The sequence below is a fragment of the Scylla paramamosain genome, chromosome 30 (assembly GCF_035594125.1).
Source record: "Scylla paramamosain isolate STU-SP2022 chromosome 30, ASM3559412v1, whole genome shotgun sequence".
NCBI classification, from domain to species: Eukaryota; Metazoa; Arthropoda; class Malacostraca; order Decapoda; family Portunidae; genus Scylla; species Scylla paramamosain.
Genome location: NC_087180.1, coordinates 3,486,559 through 3,506,495, shown reverse-complemented (window position 1 = coordinate 3,506,495; position 19,937 = coordinate 3,486,559). Strand labels below are relative to the sequence as shown.

Sequence of the window (19,937 nt, the reverse complement as noted above, 5' to 3'; positions counted from 1 at the left end):
CTAAAACCAGGGATTTTAAGTCTTGCATTGTCTTTTAATTCATGACTGTTAATAAGTATGAGGTCTGGGTCAAATTGTCTATATGTGTTGCATAAGTCAAACTTACGTGTGTCCCAAGTCAGTACGTTGTGCTGGATTACCTGGAGACGCTGCATCATTTCCTGGGAGAGCGGGTTCTTCTTCCCCGCCGTTCACGGAGAAAGTGGGCAGAGAGAGGGCTGTTGGGGATGGTGTCCCCTTGATCTGCAGAGTTTGTCAAATGGGCCCTTGTGGTTCTTATGACCCCCACTGTATCGTTTTTCCCAGCGTCGTGACCCACCTTATATTGACCATCTTTGATTCCAATATGGAGTGTGTCGCCTGTAAGGGGCCATGTGTCCTTGTCAGACTTCCTAATGGACACCCCGATCCTCACATTGTCCTGCTGGTCTATTACGTGGTTTTCCTCTTCCTCCTATACGTCCACATCTTCCTCTTCTTCTGATGAGGCATACTTCTCCTCCATGGCTGGGGTGTCGCTACTGTCCTTCTGAGCTATGCCTTGCTCAGTGAATGGTGAAGGCTCTGTGTCTGTGTTCTGTGCCATGATGTTTTTTTTATGATTGTGGCTGAGGGAGGATTTGGAGTGGCTGAACATTTGAAAACAGATTGCTAAACATGAAGATAATACTATCAACAAACCCTATACAAATTACGATAGTGTTATCTAATATTACAAACAATACTAATATGAAATACAACATGATTTAATTAGAATACAATACCATACCTGACTTTTGATTTTAATTTGATGTATTGTAATATATGAAAAAAATATCAAAAATATTAAGGAATATTAAGAAAAAAAAATAAAAAAGATTTTGTAGTGTTTGTTTAAGTTACCTGAAACTGCTCCGTGTTCTTTGAGAACCGCTCTACACTTAAGGGGTACTTAAAACAACGTTACAGTATCAGTTATGATCCCACACTACATTATGGCATTGTATCAGAACACAATGATGTGTTAGAAGTCGTGGCCCAAGACAAGAAGGTCATTCAGACACCTTTACCTGCCCGACCAAATGATGCTCGCCGCTGGAAGGCTCGACTGTTCCTCACCCATTGTAAGCAAATGCTGCTATTCACTTAATATGAAACAATTCACGCTAAAGTTTTAATAATGGTTTTCATTCATGACTGACTTGTATGCAGGTAATTCTGCATGTTAAAGGTTTAATTTAAAACAATACATGCACATTAGCTTGTTTTCATCTAACATGTTTGCATCACTCCCCATGAGTGGTTGCTTCTTTCCCTCTACTCCACCTGCCCACAATTCTCGCAAGCACTTAGGAAGCCTGCGACCCGGGGTAGTTGTAAGGTTCCTTTTGCACAGGAAACGTGTGCAAAAGGAACGTGTCGGAAAATGCCTGTTTCTGAGGCGCTTGCGAAGAACTGAAGACACCTATAGGCATCTTTTTCAGTTGTCACAAGGGCTTGGAATTCTAGCTCCTCGGAGCTTTGCCCTCTTGACCACTGAAGAACAGACGAGTGGAGATGTCTGGCATGCTGCCCAAAGAAAGTGTCGTACATTTCATTGGCAATGTATCCCTTACAGAGACCGCAGCAGCCTTAACCACTCGCTCCTTGAAGTTTATGCCATTTAAAAGTGAATTGCTGGTCTTCCAGGCTTTGTGATATTGTTTGTTGGATAAAAGTAATCATATTGGGTCAATTATTTGCTTTTTTTCCGATCGAAGGATGGAGACAGGCAAACGCATTGGTTATTCTTGTTTAATAGTTGTTACATTTAAAGAACAGGCATATAGTTATATGCCGTAGCCTGGTTAAGACATTCCGGGTCAAAAAGATGCCTGATGTTGGCCACTGTGACTAGTAAAACTTGCTACATGGTACTGTACATGCATCAGTTATGAAATGAAATGTATGCTGGTATTTCTCGCTACTTCCGCGTTTTGGGTGCGTTCATCTCTTAAGTATCCCTATTTATTATCCTATTCTAGCTTGACAATCTGCAAGTATTATAATATAACGAAATATGGTCTATTATTAGCGATTAGGGAATGGAGCAAGGGAAAACTGTGATTTAGGACGCAAGTAAAGAGCCATCTTTTACATCAAGATCAAGATCTTGTAAACAAGACTTTTCTTAACAGAACGTTGGAAAGGTAATCTCTAGAAACAGGCTAATCCGATCCACTGCTGTTGTAGAGTAGTACATCTGCGTGTGGTATTTCTCCAGTTGGAGTAACTTCCCTGCCTAACATCACCGGGGACCGCCACTGTTTTAGCGACCTCATGCCCAAGGTTCGGCGCAGCAGGAAGCCTCCTCCTGAAGGGTGGGAGCTGATCGAGCCCACCCTGGAGGAGCTGGACCAAAAGATGCGCGAAGGTAAGACAGTGGTGACTGTGTTACTGGGGAGTGGGAGAAAGGGTAGATATTCCTGATACCCACCTTGATTTTCGAAAGAAAAAAAAATATAATACTTTTTAGCCCTACTATTGTAATCTTTTCTTTCAGATTCAACAAAAAAAATAAGATAAAATAAATTGAATAAATAAATAAATAAATAAAAGGTAAAAGAATTACGGTAAATTTGTATAAGTCCACTAGTCTAACATTTTTGGACGAAACTACATTTTTCTAGTAGATTTTGATGAGTTTTGAATTAATCTACTAACCGTTTCTACCGTAAATTAATTAATTAATTATATATATATATATATATATATATATATATATATATATATATATATATATATATATATATATATATATATATATATATATATATATATATATATATATATATATATATATATATATATATATATATATATATAATCCCCTACCTACACTTAAACAAATTCATAAAAAAAAAAACTAAACCTGGTGAACTTTTCTTTTGTACTAGTCTATTGCAGATGAAATTATTATTTTTTTTCTTTTTGTATTTTTTGGTCTGTTTTGAATGAATCTGCATGTTTTCCTGCAAATCATTAGTTTTTATTTTTTACCCCACCCATCTCCCATCAGAAACTAATGCTTTACGGTAAAAACAGAAAGCAGATTAATATAAAACTGACTGAAATCTACCAGAAAAAAATAGTTTTGTTCTCATAAATAAGTAACACAGCAGCAGCACTCGCTTGCAGTGTTCCCCACAAGAGGACTGGCTGCCACTTGCCCATGGCCTCCAGCTGGCTGTCACCACCACCATCACCTAATCCAACCTAACGAAGCTAATCTAACCAAACCAAACTAACCTTACCTACCTAAGCTAACTAGATTAATCTAACCTAACTAAATTAACCTAACCTAACCAAACTAATGTAACCTAACTAAACTAACTTAACCTAACCCTAACCTAACAAAACTAATCCATCCTAACCAAACTAGCCTAACCTAACTGGCAAGGCATAGAAGTGAATATGAAGTCAATATCTTATTTATCTTTATAAAATCTGGAGATGCACTGAAAATAATTGAGGAGACACCCACTGCCGACAGATATCTTCTTCAGACTAATTCAGATATTTCAGGTTGAGCTGCTTCTCTCTCCACAGGATGAAATAAAATGCTATGATTGGCTTAATTAATTCTGTATTTTTTAATTGGCCAGCGGCTGCATTTTCAAACAAAAGAAACAATCACCATGACTAATTTCATGATTGTCTAACAGATGTGACATATGCATGCACAGATGAACACACCTTCACTGGCGTGCCTCAGTGCCTGCCTGTCCATCACACACGTTGGTGATTCACTTCTCAGCATTGTCATGGCAGCCTCAAAAACAGATAAATCTTTAAAAATTGCTGTCAGCATTAAAAACAATTTGTGGTGGGTATATATGGGATTTCATATTACTCAGAATGAGAAGCTCTATACACTCAACCCCCAACTATCGCGAGAAATTGGTCCCTTAACATCGCCGTGATAGCTAAAAACGCGATAGCCATTGTTAAAAATACATAGGAAAAAAAAAAATTGTTCGTGGCCCGCCAGAGTAGCAACACAATTCAACATATTGGCACCTTTTTTTTTCCCTCATCTCACCATTATTTATTGATCAGTCTTGAGGAGGACATGATTTGAGCTTCGCACAGCATTATGTCCAGCACTATCACTAGTGAAGTTCATATGTGCCTTAATGTGGTCCTTCTTAAGGTAAATAGCGCCCACTGAATTTTTACTTTGTCCACTCTCGATCAATTTCACTATCTCATATTTCACAGCATATGTAAGGTTCTTCCTCTTCTTGATTTCTTTCCCAGGCGCCGCTGTTGCCTTTCGCTGGGTCGGGTTGGGTGGTAGCGATCTCCCTGGGTGGCCAGGAGGGGGAGTAGAGGCCATTGTCCCGAGATACACACGCGTGACCTTGAGATTCACCACGGCACGTGCCACTTAGTCAACTGTGGCGGGAAGGACTAGAGGGATGGGGGAGCGGGAGAGTGGCTGGATAAGGAAGCGGGAGTGTGCAAGCCAATCACGGCCTAATATGTCAGTCAAATTCAGCCAATTAGCAAGCGAATCTGGCCAAGAAATATGACGTAGCTGTCACGTGAACATCCTGGACATATAACGACTCATGGGCCGCGATAGCTCCACTAGGATTCGTGTTAGCCCATTTAATGTGTTTTTTATTGTTCCCGTGATAGCTTTAAACCGCGTTAGCAAAACCCGCTATAGCTGGGGGATAAGTGTATGATGAAAAGGGTAAGAAAAGCTATGTTGAGACTGGTGTAAGAGTAAAAGGATACCCAAAACCTAACCTAACCTACCTTAATGGTAAATTTTATGAAAATTAGTATCTCAGGAATGAACAATTTGCAGTGTTAAAGATATGCACCACTGTGTTATATGTTACCTAAGTACTCCAATGAGGAATTTTTTTTTTTTTTTTTTTTTTTTTTTTTTGCACCATGAGAAGAGTGCATTTGTATAATAATGCAAAAGTTACAATAACTCCTTGTCACATAACTTCTGCCCTTCCTCACAACAAGCTTGTGGGATCTGTGGAGAATTGTGAGTGTATCTAACCTAACCTAAGCAGCCCATCCTCGATAGGCTGCCATGGCTTCTGAAATCATGATTTGTTAAGAAATAATATACATTAACACTCACCAAGAGAGGAAATAGTGTTAAGCTTCAAGGTTGTGAAGATGAAAGTGGCCATTTTCAAAGGAATAATAACAAATGTAGATCACAATCTTCCAAAGTTTCTATGATGACGGTTGGAATCAGACTGGCATGGCACCATGAGTGACACTCTCCCTGATGGACTGTGCTGAATAGTACACTCCTAGTGTACTTTATATATCTTGGATACTAAATGTGCCTCATTATAAAATGCCTGTCGTTCAATAGTTTTGATACAATGAACAAACTGAGTTTATGTATGGACAAAAAAAATTACTTAATACATATTTCACCTACATATGAACCACTTTCTGAAGTGCATAGGAAGTGTTCCAGGGCTCAGTGTGTAAAGGGAGCCATACTGTGCTCACAATTTGTGGACCTTGGCTCTGGAAGACACCTTTGATTTTAGTGCAGATTTGTGAGTTAACTATAGTGGACCTTGGCTCTGGAAGATACCTTTGATTTCAATGCAGATTTGTGAGTTAACTATAGTGGACCTTGGCTCTGGAAGATGCCCCTGATTTCAATGCAGATTTATAGGAGGGTGCTGTCTAAAACTTTTACAGATGTACATTACAGTAAGTATATTATATCATCATGTCTCTGTTTAGCAGCAAAGTAATAAAAGTATTACCATAAACATTAGCTTAATAGATTCATTTGTGTGCCCCACATGATATTGCAAACTAATTCTCTAGTTTCATGACCACACATTTCTAACCTTTCTTAGTAAAATTTTTCTTTCACCAGTTTCTCTGTTGTAGACAACTATTTTTTCTGGTAGTTTTTAGCCAGTTGTGAATTCATCTGTTTGTTGTTTTTCCTGCAAATATTAGTTTTTATTTTTCACCCCTACCATCCATCCTCTCAGAAACTAATGATTTGTGATAAAAGCGAAAAAAAACATGCTAATACAAGGACTGAAATCTTCCAGAAAAAAATGGTTTCATCCTCACAATTGAGTAACAGCAGTGTTCCCTTTGAGAGGGCTGGCTACTGCTTGCCTGTGGTTGCCAGCTGGCTGTCATGCACCACCACCTAACATAACCTTATGAGTAACAAAACTAACAACTTGACAAAACTAACCTAATCTAACCAAACTGATATACTCGTAACCTAATGAAATTTATCTAACCTAAGGAAACTAACTTAACCTAACCAAACTAATTTAAGCTAATCCAATTAATTTAACATATTATTCCTAACCTAATGTAATTAAACTTTAGAAATTGCTGTCATCATTATAAATAATTTGTGGTGGGTTATGGGGTTCAAATTAGTCAGAATGAGAAGTTCTGTCCAATGAGAAGGATAAAGGTGCTGTCACACTAGCACATTTTCGTCAACTTTTTCTGTCAACTTTCTGAAAATCGACAATTTCCTGAGTGTCTCCCGTCACACACACAGAGCCGTTTCATCAACAGAGCACTTTCGTCAACAGTAAACAAACATGGCTTCAGGCTCTCTCTCTCTCTCTCTCTCTCTCTCTCTCTCTCTCTCTCTCTCTCTCTCTCTCTCTCTCTCTCTCTCTCTCTCTCTCTCTCTCTCTCTCTCTCTCTCTCTCTCTCTCTCTCTCTCTCTCTCTCTCTCTCTCTCTCTCTCTCTCTCTCTCTCTCTCTCTCTCTCTCTCTCTCTCTGTAAACCTACAGTAGCTGCTGCCTGCAAGTCTCCTCTGCCCAGTGTAGCAGTATCCTTGCTTGCCTAATGTAGTAACATTTGCAACAGAAATACATAACTGGCAACTCATACCGGCAGGCTGTGGGCCCAGCCAGCCCGGGACCCCAATTATCTGTGAGTGCAGTTCTGCTGATGCACAGGCAAGCAGTTGCTGTTCTGCACTTTATTACAAGTTTTGTAAATTGTAGACAAGCCAATCAAGTTAAAATGGTATCCAGCATGTAGGAGTAGAGAAACAGAGACCTTCCAAAAGTGTAAACGTCTGTCAAATCATGCAAGCCACTGTTTGCTGTTATATATCCACAAGTTAAATGTAATGACATAAAATTAAGCAATTTTGTATTTTTCTTTATTTAAAATGTGTTTAATTAAATTTTTTTTTTAAACAATTGGTATATCTTTATATTTTTAAGTATGGATTTTCATTGATAACAAAAGTTGACAACAACCCTCCTCTCTGAAGACTGTCACTTCTGTTTGACAATGCAGACAGAAAAAGATGATGGAAAGAGGTAAAAGTTGACAGAAACCAGAGTTGATTGGAAAAACTGACAGAAAATGTGCTAGTGTGACGGCACCTTAAGAAAAGCCATGTTGACACTGGTGAAAAAGTAAAATATTACCCCTTTCTCAGTACAAAACAAGCTTGTGAGAAAATAGGCTGGCACTTGTGGAGAATGTAGGCCCTGTCTATGTCTAGTGGATATCATGGCCTGCTGGTGTGAGTTGCCAGCTGTGTGTTTCTGCTGCAGTATTGCCATGCTGGGTGAGTGAGACAGCCTGGCAGCACAGTGGGATGTTGTTGGATACCACAGTTCCTTTACCACTCTTGATCATACTTGAGGCAATATATAATTCCACTTTTACATTGCAAAATGAGCATCTTGTAAGGTGTTGGACACTACACAAACTCAAAAGACTGTCTACCAATGTTTGTCATACCTAAGAAAATAACATGGGCATCATGTGTGATTGTGATATTTCAGGAGTCAGATATCATTGACTGATGTGAAGTAAAAGATTGGTGAAGGTTTTCTTCCAGTTCCAGTTTTTCTAAATCTTTTTTCCCATTGAAATTCAATCAAATAGTTATAAAAAAAGAGACTCCATGGATCCTACAGTTTACTTTTTTTTTTTTTAATTTATGCTTGTTGTTTCTCCACTAAAAATAGATAAACAAAAAAATCTGCAATTTATTGTTCCCTTGTCCATCATAAAACTCAACTGTGCTATCATTGCCAGGCTGCCTCGCTCACCCAGCGTGGCAATACTGCAGTAGTAATGCATAGCTGGCAACTCATACAGGTGGGCAGCAGGACCCACATCCTCTATGAGTGCCAATTGGGTGTTAGGATGGGGAAAGCAAATACATAATACCTAATGCTGTCTGGAGGATCATTGCCCCCATTCCCTGGATCTCCCAAGGTCATGTTTACTGGTGTGCTATTCTCAAGGCCATGAGAGAATGGGAGGCATTTTAAAACTGACTCTAACCAAATGAATAGTCTCCCCTTTTTTTTTTTTTTTTTATGTAGGAATGACACTGGTCAAGGGCAACAAAAATCCAATAAAAAAAAAGTGCCCACTGAAATGCCAGTCCCATAAAAGGGTCAAAGCAGTAGTCAAAAATTGATGAATAAGTGTCTTGAAACCTCCTTCTTCAAGGAATTCAAGTCATAGGAAGGTGGAAATACAGAAGCAGGCTGGGAGTTCCAGAGTTTACCAGAGAAAGGGATGAATGATTGAGGTTGTGTCGAGTTGATAGATGGAGGAATTGAGTTTTTGAGGCATTGAACAATACCAAGTTTGCTCTGCCCCAATCAGAAATTTTAGAAAGATCAGAAGTCAAGCGTTCATCGGCTTCCCTGTGTGAAATGTTTACCTCCTGAAGGGTTGGATGTCTCTGAAAAGATGTGGAAAAGTGCAGTGTGGTATCATCAGCATAGGAGTGGATAGGACAAGAAGTTTGGTTTAGAAGATCATTAATAAATAATAAGAAGAGAGTGGGTGACAGGACAGAACCCTGAGGAACACCACTGTTAATAGATTTAGGAGAAGAACAGTGACTGTCTACCACAGCAGCAATAGAATGGTCAGAAAGGAAACTTGAGATGAAGTTACAGAGAGAAGGATAGAAGCCGTAGGAGGGTAGTTTGGAAATCAAAGCTTTGTGCCAGACTCTATCCAAAGCTTCTGATATGTCCTGTATGTATGAGCTTCTGTATGATATGTCGACAGAAAGGCAGTCCGACCTGGGGATATTTATGGTCCCCTTCCTAGATGGGGACTCCTAGGCTGGTGTAGGAGTCGCCGTGATGATTTTAAAATTTTTGAGTGAAGGGTGTGTGTGTTATTAGGTGCTTGTAGTTTTGTGTGGAGGAAGAGAGTTGTCTTTAGAGGGCAGGCTGTGACTGCCCCCTTGTGTTGTGAGACATAAAGGGAAACATTCAGTGAGGTGACAGCTGGGTTTAATGATAAGTTCACAGCACCCCCAGAACAGTTCTTTAAACCTCTGAACAGTGCTTTAGACCTCACTGGGAGTAATTATCGTTTTGGCAGGTGTCTGCTGCCTCCTCCTCTATGCTCCCCCCATGAAATGGGAGAAATTATCATCCATCAGTCTTTTGGCCATGCTGGTCAAGGTGTTGCTAGTTTTATCCATGTGAGAGGAGGAGGGGAGGCACTAGGCACCTGCCAAAACAATAATTATTCCCAGTGAGCCTAAAGCTCTGGATCAGGGGGTGCTATGAACCTATCATTAAACCCAGCTGTGACCTCACTGAATGTTTCCCTTTGTGTCTTACATCACAAGGGGGCAGTCACAGCCTGCCCTCTAAAGACAACTCTCTTCCTTCACACAAAAATACAAACACCTAATTACTCACACACCCTTCACTCAATATTCAAAATTATCATGGTGACTTCCTACACCAGCCTCAGAGTCCCCGTCTGGGGAGGGGACCAGAAATGTCCCCAGGTTGGACTGCTCTGCTGATATCATCCCTAAGTGTCGTGACACCCACTCAACTTTTCTTTTTTTCTTCATTAACTTCTACAACATTCACAGTCCTAGAACTAATTTTCAATCTGTAGAACACCACCTTTCCTCTACTAAACCTCATCTTTTCCTCTTTGAGATGCAGGCAACTGACAGTAGCCCCTTTTTCTGTTCCCTCCTACTTTCTCTATCCTCATTTTCAATCAAAAGTTGGATGTTGTGTTTGTGTGCGCAATGTGCGCACCTGCCCTTGTGCCCACACTCTTGAATCTTCTGAGGTTTCCACAAGCTGGATACGACTACATAGTCACTCTCAAACTAAATTTATCTGTGCTGTATACCTCTCACATAACTCCTTTGACTGTAAGAAATTCTTTGACTACTTAACTTCCAAAGTGGAGCACATTCCCTTTTGTGGAGATCTCAATTCTTGGAGACTTCAGTGTTCATCACCAGTTTTTGGCTTTTCTCTCCCTTCACTGACCATCCTGGTGAACTAGCCTTTGACTTTGCTATCCTCCACAAACTAGAGCAATAGGTGCAACACCCTACTCGTATTCCTGACTGTCTTGGAAATATGCCCAACATTCTTGACCTTTTCTTAACCTCTAACCCATCTGTTACCCTATCTTCTCCATTGAGCTCCTCCAATCACAATCTCATATCTGTATCTTGTCCTATCGTTCCAATCCCTTCTCAGGATCCAACTAAGCAGAGTGCCTCTGGTGTTTTGCCTTTGCTAGTTAGGGGGACCTGAGGAGGTATTTTGCTAGTTTTCCTTCGAATGACTGCTGCTTCCATGTCAGAGACTGTCTCTGTGTGCTGAGTGCATAATACAGGTGATAGTGTCTGGCATGGAGGCATACTTTCCTCACTCTTTTTCTTGACCTAAACTTCCCAAACCTTGGTTTAACACAGCTTGTTCTTATGCTATACATGATAGAGGTAATCCACAATAGGTACCTGAGGCTTCCATCACCTGAATCTCATGTGCTTTATATTTCTGCCCAGAATCATGCCAAGTCTGTTCTCCAGCTAGTCAAAACTCCTTCATTAATAGTGTCAAAATCTTTAAGATCTAATTCCCCTCATAACTTCTGGCACCTAGCCAAAAATATCTCCAGTAACTTTGCTTCTTCTTTCCCTCCTTTATTTCAACTAGATGGTACAACTGCCATCTCATCTATCTCTAAAGCAGAACTCTTTGCTCAGACCTTTGCTTAAAACTTTACCTTGGATGATACAGGGCTGGTTCCTCCCTTTCCTCCATCCTCTGACTACTTCATGTTACCTATTAAAATTCTTTGCAATGATGTTTTCCATGTCCTCACTGGCCTAAACCCTCAGAAGGCTTACGGACCTGATGGGGTTCCTCCTATTGTTCTCTGAAACTGCGCCGCTGTGCTTCCACCTTGCCTAGTCAAGCTCTTTCAACTCTTTCTGTCAACATCTACTTTTCTTTCTTGCTGGAAGTTTGCTTGCATTCAGCATGTTACTAAAAAGGGTGACCATTCTAATCCCCCAAACTACTATCTTATTGCTTTAATTTCCTGCCTGTCTAAAGTTTTTTAATCTATCCTGAACAAGAAGATTCTTAAACATCTATCACTTCACAACCTTCTCTCTGATTGCTAGTGTGGATTTCATCAAGGCCACTCTACTGGTGATCTTCTGACTTTCCTTATTGAATCTTGGTCATTCTCTTTTAGAGATTTTGGTGAAAATTTTGCTGTTGCCTTAGACTTATCAAAAGCTTTTGATTTCCAGACTACCCTCCCACAGCTTCTATCCTTCTTTCTGTAACTTCATCTCAAGTTTCCTTTCTGACCGTTATGTTGCTGCTGTGGTAGATGGCCACTGTTCTTTTAAATCTGTTAACAGTGGTGTTCCTCAGGGTTCTGTTCTGTCATCCACTTTCTTCCTATTGTTCATCAATGATCTTATAAACCAAACTTCTTGTCCTATCCACTCCTATGCTAATGATACCACCCTACACATTTTTTCCACATCTTTTTGTAGACGTCCAACCTTTCAGGAAATAAACAGTTCATGCAGAATGCCTGACTTTGGATCTCTCTTAAATTTTTTATTAGGGCAGAGCAAACTCAGTATTGTTCAATGCCTCAAAAACTCAATTTCTCCATCAACTCAACACAACCTTCCAGACAACTATCCCCTCTTCACTAATACTCAGCTGTCCCCCTCTTCTACATTGAACATCCTCAGTCAGTCCTTTACTTATAATCTAAACTGGAAACTTCGCATCTCATGTCTAGCTGGTGTTCTGAGATGTGTCCGCCAGTTTTTCTCACCTTTCCAGCTGCTAACTGTGTACAGGGGAGTATACTTCATATGTCTCGGGGTGTTCCACTCATACTGCTCTTCTAGATAGGGTGGAATTAAAAGCTTTTCGTCTCTTCAATTCCTCTCCTGTAGCTGACTCTTCAGCCTCTTTCTCATCACCGCATTGTTGTATCTCTCACTATCTTCTGTTGTTATTTTCATGCTAACTGCTCTTCTGATCTTTCTAACTGCATGCCTCCCCTTCTCCTGCAGCCTTGCTGCACAAGACTCTTCTTTCTCTCTCCCCTATTCTGTCCACCTCTCTAATGCAAGAGTTAACCAGTATTCTCAGTCATTCATCTCTTTCTCCAGTAAACTCTGGAACTCCCTGCCTGCTTCTTTATTTCCACCTTCCTATGACTTGAATTCCTTCAAGAGGGAGGTTTCAAGACACTTATCCTTCAATTTTTTTACTACTGCTTTGGACCCTGTTTGGGGACCAGCATCTCAGTGGGTGTTTTTTTTTTTTTTTTTTTTTTTTTTTTTTTTTTTTTTTTTTTTTAAGTGTCCCTTCTACATAAGAAAAAAAAAAAGAAGGTAAAGGGTAAGGTTGGGACATGTGCTATAACTGCATGTAGACTTGGCACTCAACTCCATCTTATTGGCATTAGTGCCTATAGTGGATGATATATCTTATCTTGGGACATGACCACTGTCACATCCAGATTTTCACAGCTTACCAGGTAATCCTCAGATATCCATTTATCAACCAACATGAAGGTAGGAGGAACAGCAGGTGTGCTGTGCACTGACTGCTGCTGACTGGATTGGAACTGGGACCCCCAAATTTGTTGCTAGGTGCTGTCTGCTACACCACAGAGGCAATAACAATAAAACCAGTTTTTATATTCATATAGTTGGGGCACTCCAAAACAGGACTAACTAAGTACAAGAGACAATAGCTTACCTCTACATATATAATATGATTGCTGATAGACAATCAGTATGGCATCTTGTCAGTATAGTCCTGCATACTTGTACATACATCAAAACCATCAGGCAGGCAGCTGCTTAATCTGTGCTGTAGTAAAATGAGTGATTGACAAAAAAGAGTAAAGAAGCTGCCTGTCATATGTGGTAAAATGGCAGCTATCAATTGGAGAAAGATTGTGCATAATGTTGAAGGTCCTTTGTAATCCATATTAAATGTCACTTTACAAGTTTTTTTTACTTTTTAAAGTATATATCATGGTGCTGAATAGTGGGTTATTGACTGGTGCCAGATTTATTTAAAAAATACCTTTCAAAATTATAGTCATGGTCATAGAAGATACAACCTGCCCAAAGAAATTAACCCATATGGTGATTACAAGTCTCATGGCCATAGAATCCCAGAAACTATTTGTATCAGCTATCTTGTGATGTTTGACACATGAGCCATCTACTGCAACCCCTCTCACACCTCCCTCACCTCACTGGACCTCAGGCAGTTTATTCTTTTCATGGGGCTCATTATTTTTGTGTTTGGCTGTTCTTCCTGCACATTATCTTTACTGAGCACTTGATGTGGTGTGAAAAGCACAAGTAATGAGGAAAGGGCTAGGATAATCGACGTAAGAGAGGAAAATGTACCTATTAAAGACATTTTCAGGCGAACTGGCTGCCACAAAGCTACTCTCTTGCACATCTTGGCAGCCTCTCATGAGGTTCCATCAAGCATTATACCACCCACAAAACCCCATCCAGGATCTTCTGAGAAGACAAGTGAGACTGATTTGTTGCTGAGGAGGAGAGGGATAAGAATCCCTTTACTTTGATCCCAGAATTAATCCAAATGCACTCTCAGCTGCCAAAACACATGTGCCCATCATGAATTGTATAATGAAGGCTGCAGAAGGACCTGGGTTTCTCTCTCACCACGCAGCAGTAAAACCACTTCTGTCATCTAGGATGAAGAAAAAACAAACTGACTTTGGTAATAAATATGAACACAGGGAAGAAAATGTGTAGATGAAGGTGTTTTTAGTGATGAAAGTACCTTTAGTGTAGGGAAGAAAATGAGTAGATGAAGGTGTTTTTTAGTGATGAAAGTACCTTTAGTGTAGTGATAGTGAAGAGTGCACGTGTCAGGAGGCCAGTGGGGTCCAACAGATTTGCCTCACAGAGCACAGTGAAAAATGTGAAATCCCATGATTATGAAATGGGCTGGGAGGGTTGTACATCCTGCCAAAACTATGTAACTATGAATGCCAGTAATGGCAACCATTTTTTTTTTTTAATTAATTAATTTTTTTTTTTTTTACTTTTGTTTGCAGCTCTCATCTTTCATGACAGTGACTGTATGTTATGCTTAGTGTTGACAGTTGCATCTCTGATCTTCTGAGACTGGTTGCTCCTTTATTTTCTTTTACAAATTACATGAGTTTTACAGGTATCTGAAGGTCTAGGTAGAAATTTAGGTGAAAAGAGAAGTTATAATTAAAGATATGAGATAAAGACCATCATAACAAATGGCAAAACAGTTTATGTATACATACTTATTTAAGTCTGTTTTGAGGTTTTGTATGTTGCCATCATAAAGAAATCTGAGTATTTTGATGATCAGAGGAGTCAAAGCAGACAGGTGCAGTCATACCAAGTAGGTCCACTAAGTGAAATCAAAACAGATGTGCTCCTCTGTCAGGATGCCCTAAGCTAGAGAGGAATAGTATTTAGTTGAATCCTCTTAATGATACTTAGAGATTGCGATCTGTCATCTTTCACTGACCAATCTAGTAAACATGTCCTCAGTTTTGCTATACTAGACCTAGACCTAGAGCTGCTGGTGCAGCACCATAACCACATTCTTGATCCTCTGGCTTATTTTGCTAAACTTTTCTCTCCATTGGGCTCTTATGATTGCAATCTTGTTTCTCTTGTCCTATTGCTCTAGTGCTGCCTCTGGGTCCATAAAAGTGGAGGTGCTTCTGTCTTTGGCTCTGTTAAGTGGGAGAATCCGAAATAGTACTGTTTTGGTTTCCCTGGAATGGCTACTGCTACTGTATTAGACTTATCTTTTTGTGAAGAAATCATAACAGAGGTGACTGTTCCTGGCATGATGGCATACATTTTACATACTTTGTGTAAACCTGAAGCTTGTAAATCTCGGTACAACTCATTTTACTTTCCTGCTGTCCAGGATAAGGTATCCAATAGATATTATCACAGTTCTCTACCTCTTGAAACACATGCCCTCTATATGTCTGTCCAAAATCATGGTAGATCTTCCCTCCAGTTTGGAAAAAAATCCTTACATCAGTAAGCATTGTCAAGATTTTACTAGATCCTCTTTTCCTTTGAGTTTTGGCACTTAACAAAAAATGTTTCCAAAAATTTCCCTTCATATTTTCTTTATCTCTTTCATCCAGATTGTGTACATAAGTAATTTCCTTGATCTCTCTCTCTCTTTATATATATATATATATATATATATATATATATATATATATATATATATATAACTTTTCCTGACAATTTAACATTGAATGATTCTTGATTTGCTTTCATCCTCTGACAACATTGTGCTTCTTATTGGAATTCATTTTTTTTTTTTATGCTCTGTGGGCTTGACCCTTGGAAGGCCTGTGAACCTGATGGAGTGCCTCCTGTCAGTTTCCTTAACTGCATTTACATGCTTTTACCTTGCCTGTTCAAACTATTCTCACTGTCTGTCAACATCCACCTTTCCTTCTTCCTGAAAGCTTACCTACATTCAGTCCTAAGAAGGGTGACTGTTCCTAAGAAGGGTGACTGTTACGATCCTTCAAACTATTAACCCATAGCTTTGATTTACTATATCTCTGAGTCTATCCTTAACAGGAGGATTCTTCAGTATGTTTTTGCTCATAATCTATGATTGTCTGTATGGATTCTTCAAAGGATGATCCACTAGCAATATCCTAGCTTTCCTTACTAAATTCTGATCATCATCTTTAAGGGATTTTGCCAGAACCTTTGATATTACCTTGGATGAGGGTTTGGGAACCTGTTGGATATTTACAACATTATTCATACAAAGTCATCAGCACAAAAGAGAGCTTTGTTTTTGGAAGGGATCAGACATTTAACCACTAATATAATGACTAGAATTGCTTCTCTCTGTGAGGATTGTGATGGCAACTGGTAATGAAGATGTTGATACTTGCAGTTACTTCATCTAGGTTTGTGTTGGTCTGTCTAGAGTGCAGCAGACTCTTTGCAGAGCTAAGTTTTGAGAAGAACTTGCAGCTCTGAATTTCCTTTTCCTTTAGACCTTTTTTTTTTTTTTTTTCCCTGCATATTTGTGTTATCATTGTTTTTGACAGGTATTGTCCACCAGACCTGGTCTCACACACTACTTTTTGAGAGTTGTTCTCTTCTCATTCTTCCAATATACAGTTCATCCCCATGTTGCTGCACCTCCATCTCTATCACATCTCCCTAAATGTGCCTGTTACTGCAGGAAGGTGGTGAAGGTTATTTCAGACCCATACTATGACACAAATCGTTTATTGTATCCTGTCAGAATCTGAAGACATACATTAATGATCATAGACAACCATATGATGATTATAGACTAATGTATTCTTGCACAGATAGTTGTTAAACTTACATGTTTTGGGTCTTGGGGTGATCATTAAGCAACATGCACGCCCTTCCTGACAGGTGTTCTAGGTACACTCATACCTCGGTACTGTGGACTAAAAGAGGGGAACATCGGTCCATTGAAGCCGATTGTCCATAGGTACTAACACTAAGTGTTAGGTTATGTTAGGAGTGGCTAATATCAACAATTACATTATAGACAGGAATAAATAGAGTACAGTGAACCCACAGTTTTTTCATGGGTTTATGTTCCAAAGGAACCTGTGAAGTGCTTAAGTCTGCATTATATTGATGCTACCCCTAAAATGCCTATTTATTGTTTCTGTTAATAAAAAAATTGGTACAGGAATGAAGATGATGAAGTAGCTGTGCAGCTTCATAGAATGAACATACATGGAGAGAGAGAGAGAGAGAGAGAGAGAGAGAGAGAGAGAGAGAGAGCTGAATTGTGGCAGTGTGATGGTCAGTGGGTGACCTTGATAGTGGCCAGTGTTGCAGCGTGCTCACTCTCTCTCTCTCTCTCTCTCTCTCTCTCTCTCTCTCTCTCTCTCTCTCTCTCTCTCTCTCTCTCTCTCTCTCTCTCTCAGATAAGTTAACACACACACACACACACACACACACACACACACACACACACACACACACACACACACACACACACACACACACACACACACACACACACACACACACACACACACACACACACACACACACACACACACACACACACACACACACACACTCGAGCAGCCAAGCTGGAAGGACACACAGGTAGCAGCTCTGTGATCACCAAGATAAGCCAGTTGTGGTGTAGGGAGTTTGGAGCAGTACTGTTTCTGTCTCTATAATGAAATAGGAAAAAGGTAGAGGTGATTCTAAAAGTAGGCTTGAAAGAAAATTAGAAGGGGAAAATGGAGCCAAACCAAAGTGGTTTCTTTACGCTGAGCGATGAGTCGGCAGCGGGAGAAAACAACTTCTTGGGGTTTTGTGCCGGTGACAGTGAGGTTAGCACGAAATTATGGCAAAGAAGAGTGTTGGCCCTGGAAAGTGACATGGAAAAACTGATGGAGAGATTCAGAGCTATGGAAGAGACCCAGGTAAGCCAAATTAAAGAACTGAAGGGATTGAGAGCTGAAAACATAGAGCTAAGAAATCAGTGCAATGCTTTGGAGATAGAGATTAAAGAATGCAGTAAGAAAGTGGAAGGAAGTACCAAAACTGTAGTGTAATTAAGTGAAATGTAAGACGCATGGAAAAAGCTCTAAGAAGGAGATAAAGTAAAGTTTGAGAGGAAAGTAGCTAAGTTGGAGAACCAAATGAGTGAGCAAGAGATCATAAAAGGAGAGGCAGTAAACTTTGAGAAAATAATAGAAGTGGTATTAAATGGGGCCAAAATGATGCAAAACGTGGTAAATGTTATCAAGACAAATGAGTCTCTTGTAAGAGAGACAGTTGATAAAAAGAAATGTATAATTGTCTTTGGGGTTAAGGAAATTATGGAAATCAACAAAGCAGTAAGAGAAAAAGAACTGAAAGAGATAGTAAAGAAAGTGGTGGGAAAGGTACAAGAGGAGGGAAGATGTCTGGTTGGTGAAGTGGAAGAATACCACAGAGTTGGGAAATTTACAGGTGAAGGGCACAGACCCATAAGAATAAAATTAAATCACAGAAGGAAGCTGAGGAGGCTCTGACAGGGACCTGAAGATTAGCTAAAGATGAGGTAACAAAAAACATATGGCTGAGAAGAGACTTAAATGAAAAGGAAAGAAAAGAGCTAATTAAAATGAGGGAGGAAGTAAAGGCAAAAAACGAGGAGAGATCGGAAGAGCAGAAGGAGATATTCTATTGGAGGATGTTGGAGATGAGGAAGTGGTACCTGAACAGGAGGGAGAACAGGGAAATAAGCTAAGGAAAAAAAAGGGCATTTTGAAGGTAGCTTATACAAATATTAATGGACTCATCTTGGGATTAAGGGAATTAAATGTTTATTTAAATGAGAAAAGTCCAGATATAATGGGCCTCACAGAAATAAAATTATATGATGAGTTAGAGGTAAAGAACATTTGGCAAAATCAGTACAATTTATGGAAAAGAAGTAGAACAAATAAGAAAGGAGGAGGAGTGATGTTTCTAGTTAAGGAAAGCTTAAAGGTTGTTGAAATAGAATATGGCAACAGATTAGCTGAGGCAATAAAAATTGGAGTGGAAAATACTCAAGGCAAAAAGAGGCAATACATAGTGATGTATGTACCACCAAAAATCAATGCCTGGTCAAATGAAGAATATGAAATAATGATAAAAGACACAGTGAACTGGACAGAGAAAGTCCCAAGTGGTGATAAACTGATCATAATAGGAGACTTTAACTGTAAGGAGGTGTGTTGGGAACAGTGGTACACGGAGGGAACAGAATCATCTTGGGGAAATAAATTATTACAGCTGGCAATGGATAATATATTAACTCAATGGGTAAAAGGTGATACAAGATTTGGAAAAGATGGAGAAACATCAAGACTAGATTTGTTATTTAGTAAGGAACCAGAAGGAATTGAAAATGTTCACATAGGGTGTCCATTAGCCAAAAGTGACCATGCTACCAATATAAATGAGGAAATAGAGAATCAAAGGAATGAAGAACACCATGCTGGGAGATTAAATTACTGTAAGGCAGACTTTGGTAACATGAAGTTTTTTCAGGAGAGATGGGATAGATTCCATAAGGCTACAGGGATCCAAGAGAAGTGGGATGAATTTCTTAAAATATATAAAGAAGGTGAAAAAAAGTTTGTGCCTAAAAAGCAGACAGTAGTAGCTGGTAAAAAAGTGGTTTAATAAAAGATGCGAAGCAGCAAGAAGGACAAAAGGGGATACATGGAAAAAATGGAGGAAAAGTAAAAGAATTAACCTGTGGAATAATTACAAACAAGCAAGGAATGATTATGTGAAGATCCTGAAGGATGAACAAAGACAGTTTGGAAAAGATATAATAGACAGGTATAAACATGAGCTGAAACTCTTCTATAGATATGTGAATGGTAAACTGAAAAGCAAAATGAGTATAGGAAAGCTAATGGTAGATGGAGTGGTTTATGAAGACCCGAAAGAGATGGCAGAAGTGATGAATAAGAGCTTTAAGGAAGCTTTTACAAAGGAAAAGGAATTTATAAGGCCATTGTGCACACCTGATAATGGAAAAATTTCAAGTAA

At 39.4% G+C, this 19,937-nt stretch overlaps 1 protein-coding gene across 1 annotated transcript in view; it reads left to right on the top strand.

Moving 5' to 3' along the window:
* The first annotated feature begins 2,111 nt into the window (after nt 1-2,111).
* LOC135116169 (protein BUD31 homolog) overlaps nt 2,112-19,937 on the top strand; it is a 54,806-nt gene continuing 36,980 nt past the window's right edge. Inside the window, exon 1 of the mRNA XM_064033448.1 lies at nt 2,112-2,392. Coding sequence (XP_063889518.1) covers nt 2,299-2,392 — 94 coding nt within the window. The 5' untranslated portion in view covers nt 2,112-2,298. The remainder of the gene's footprint in view (nt 2,393-19,937) is intronic.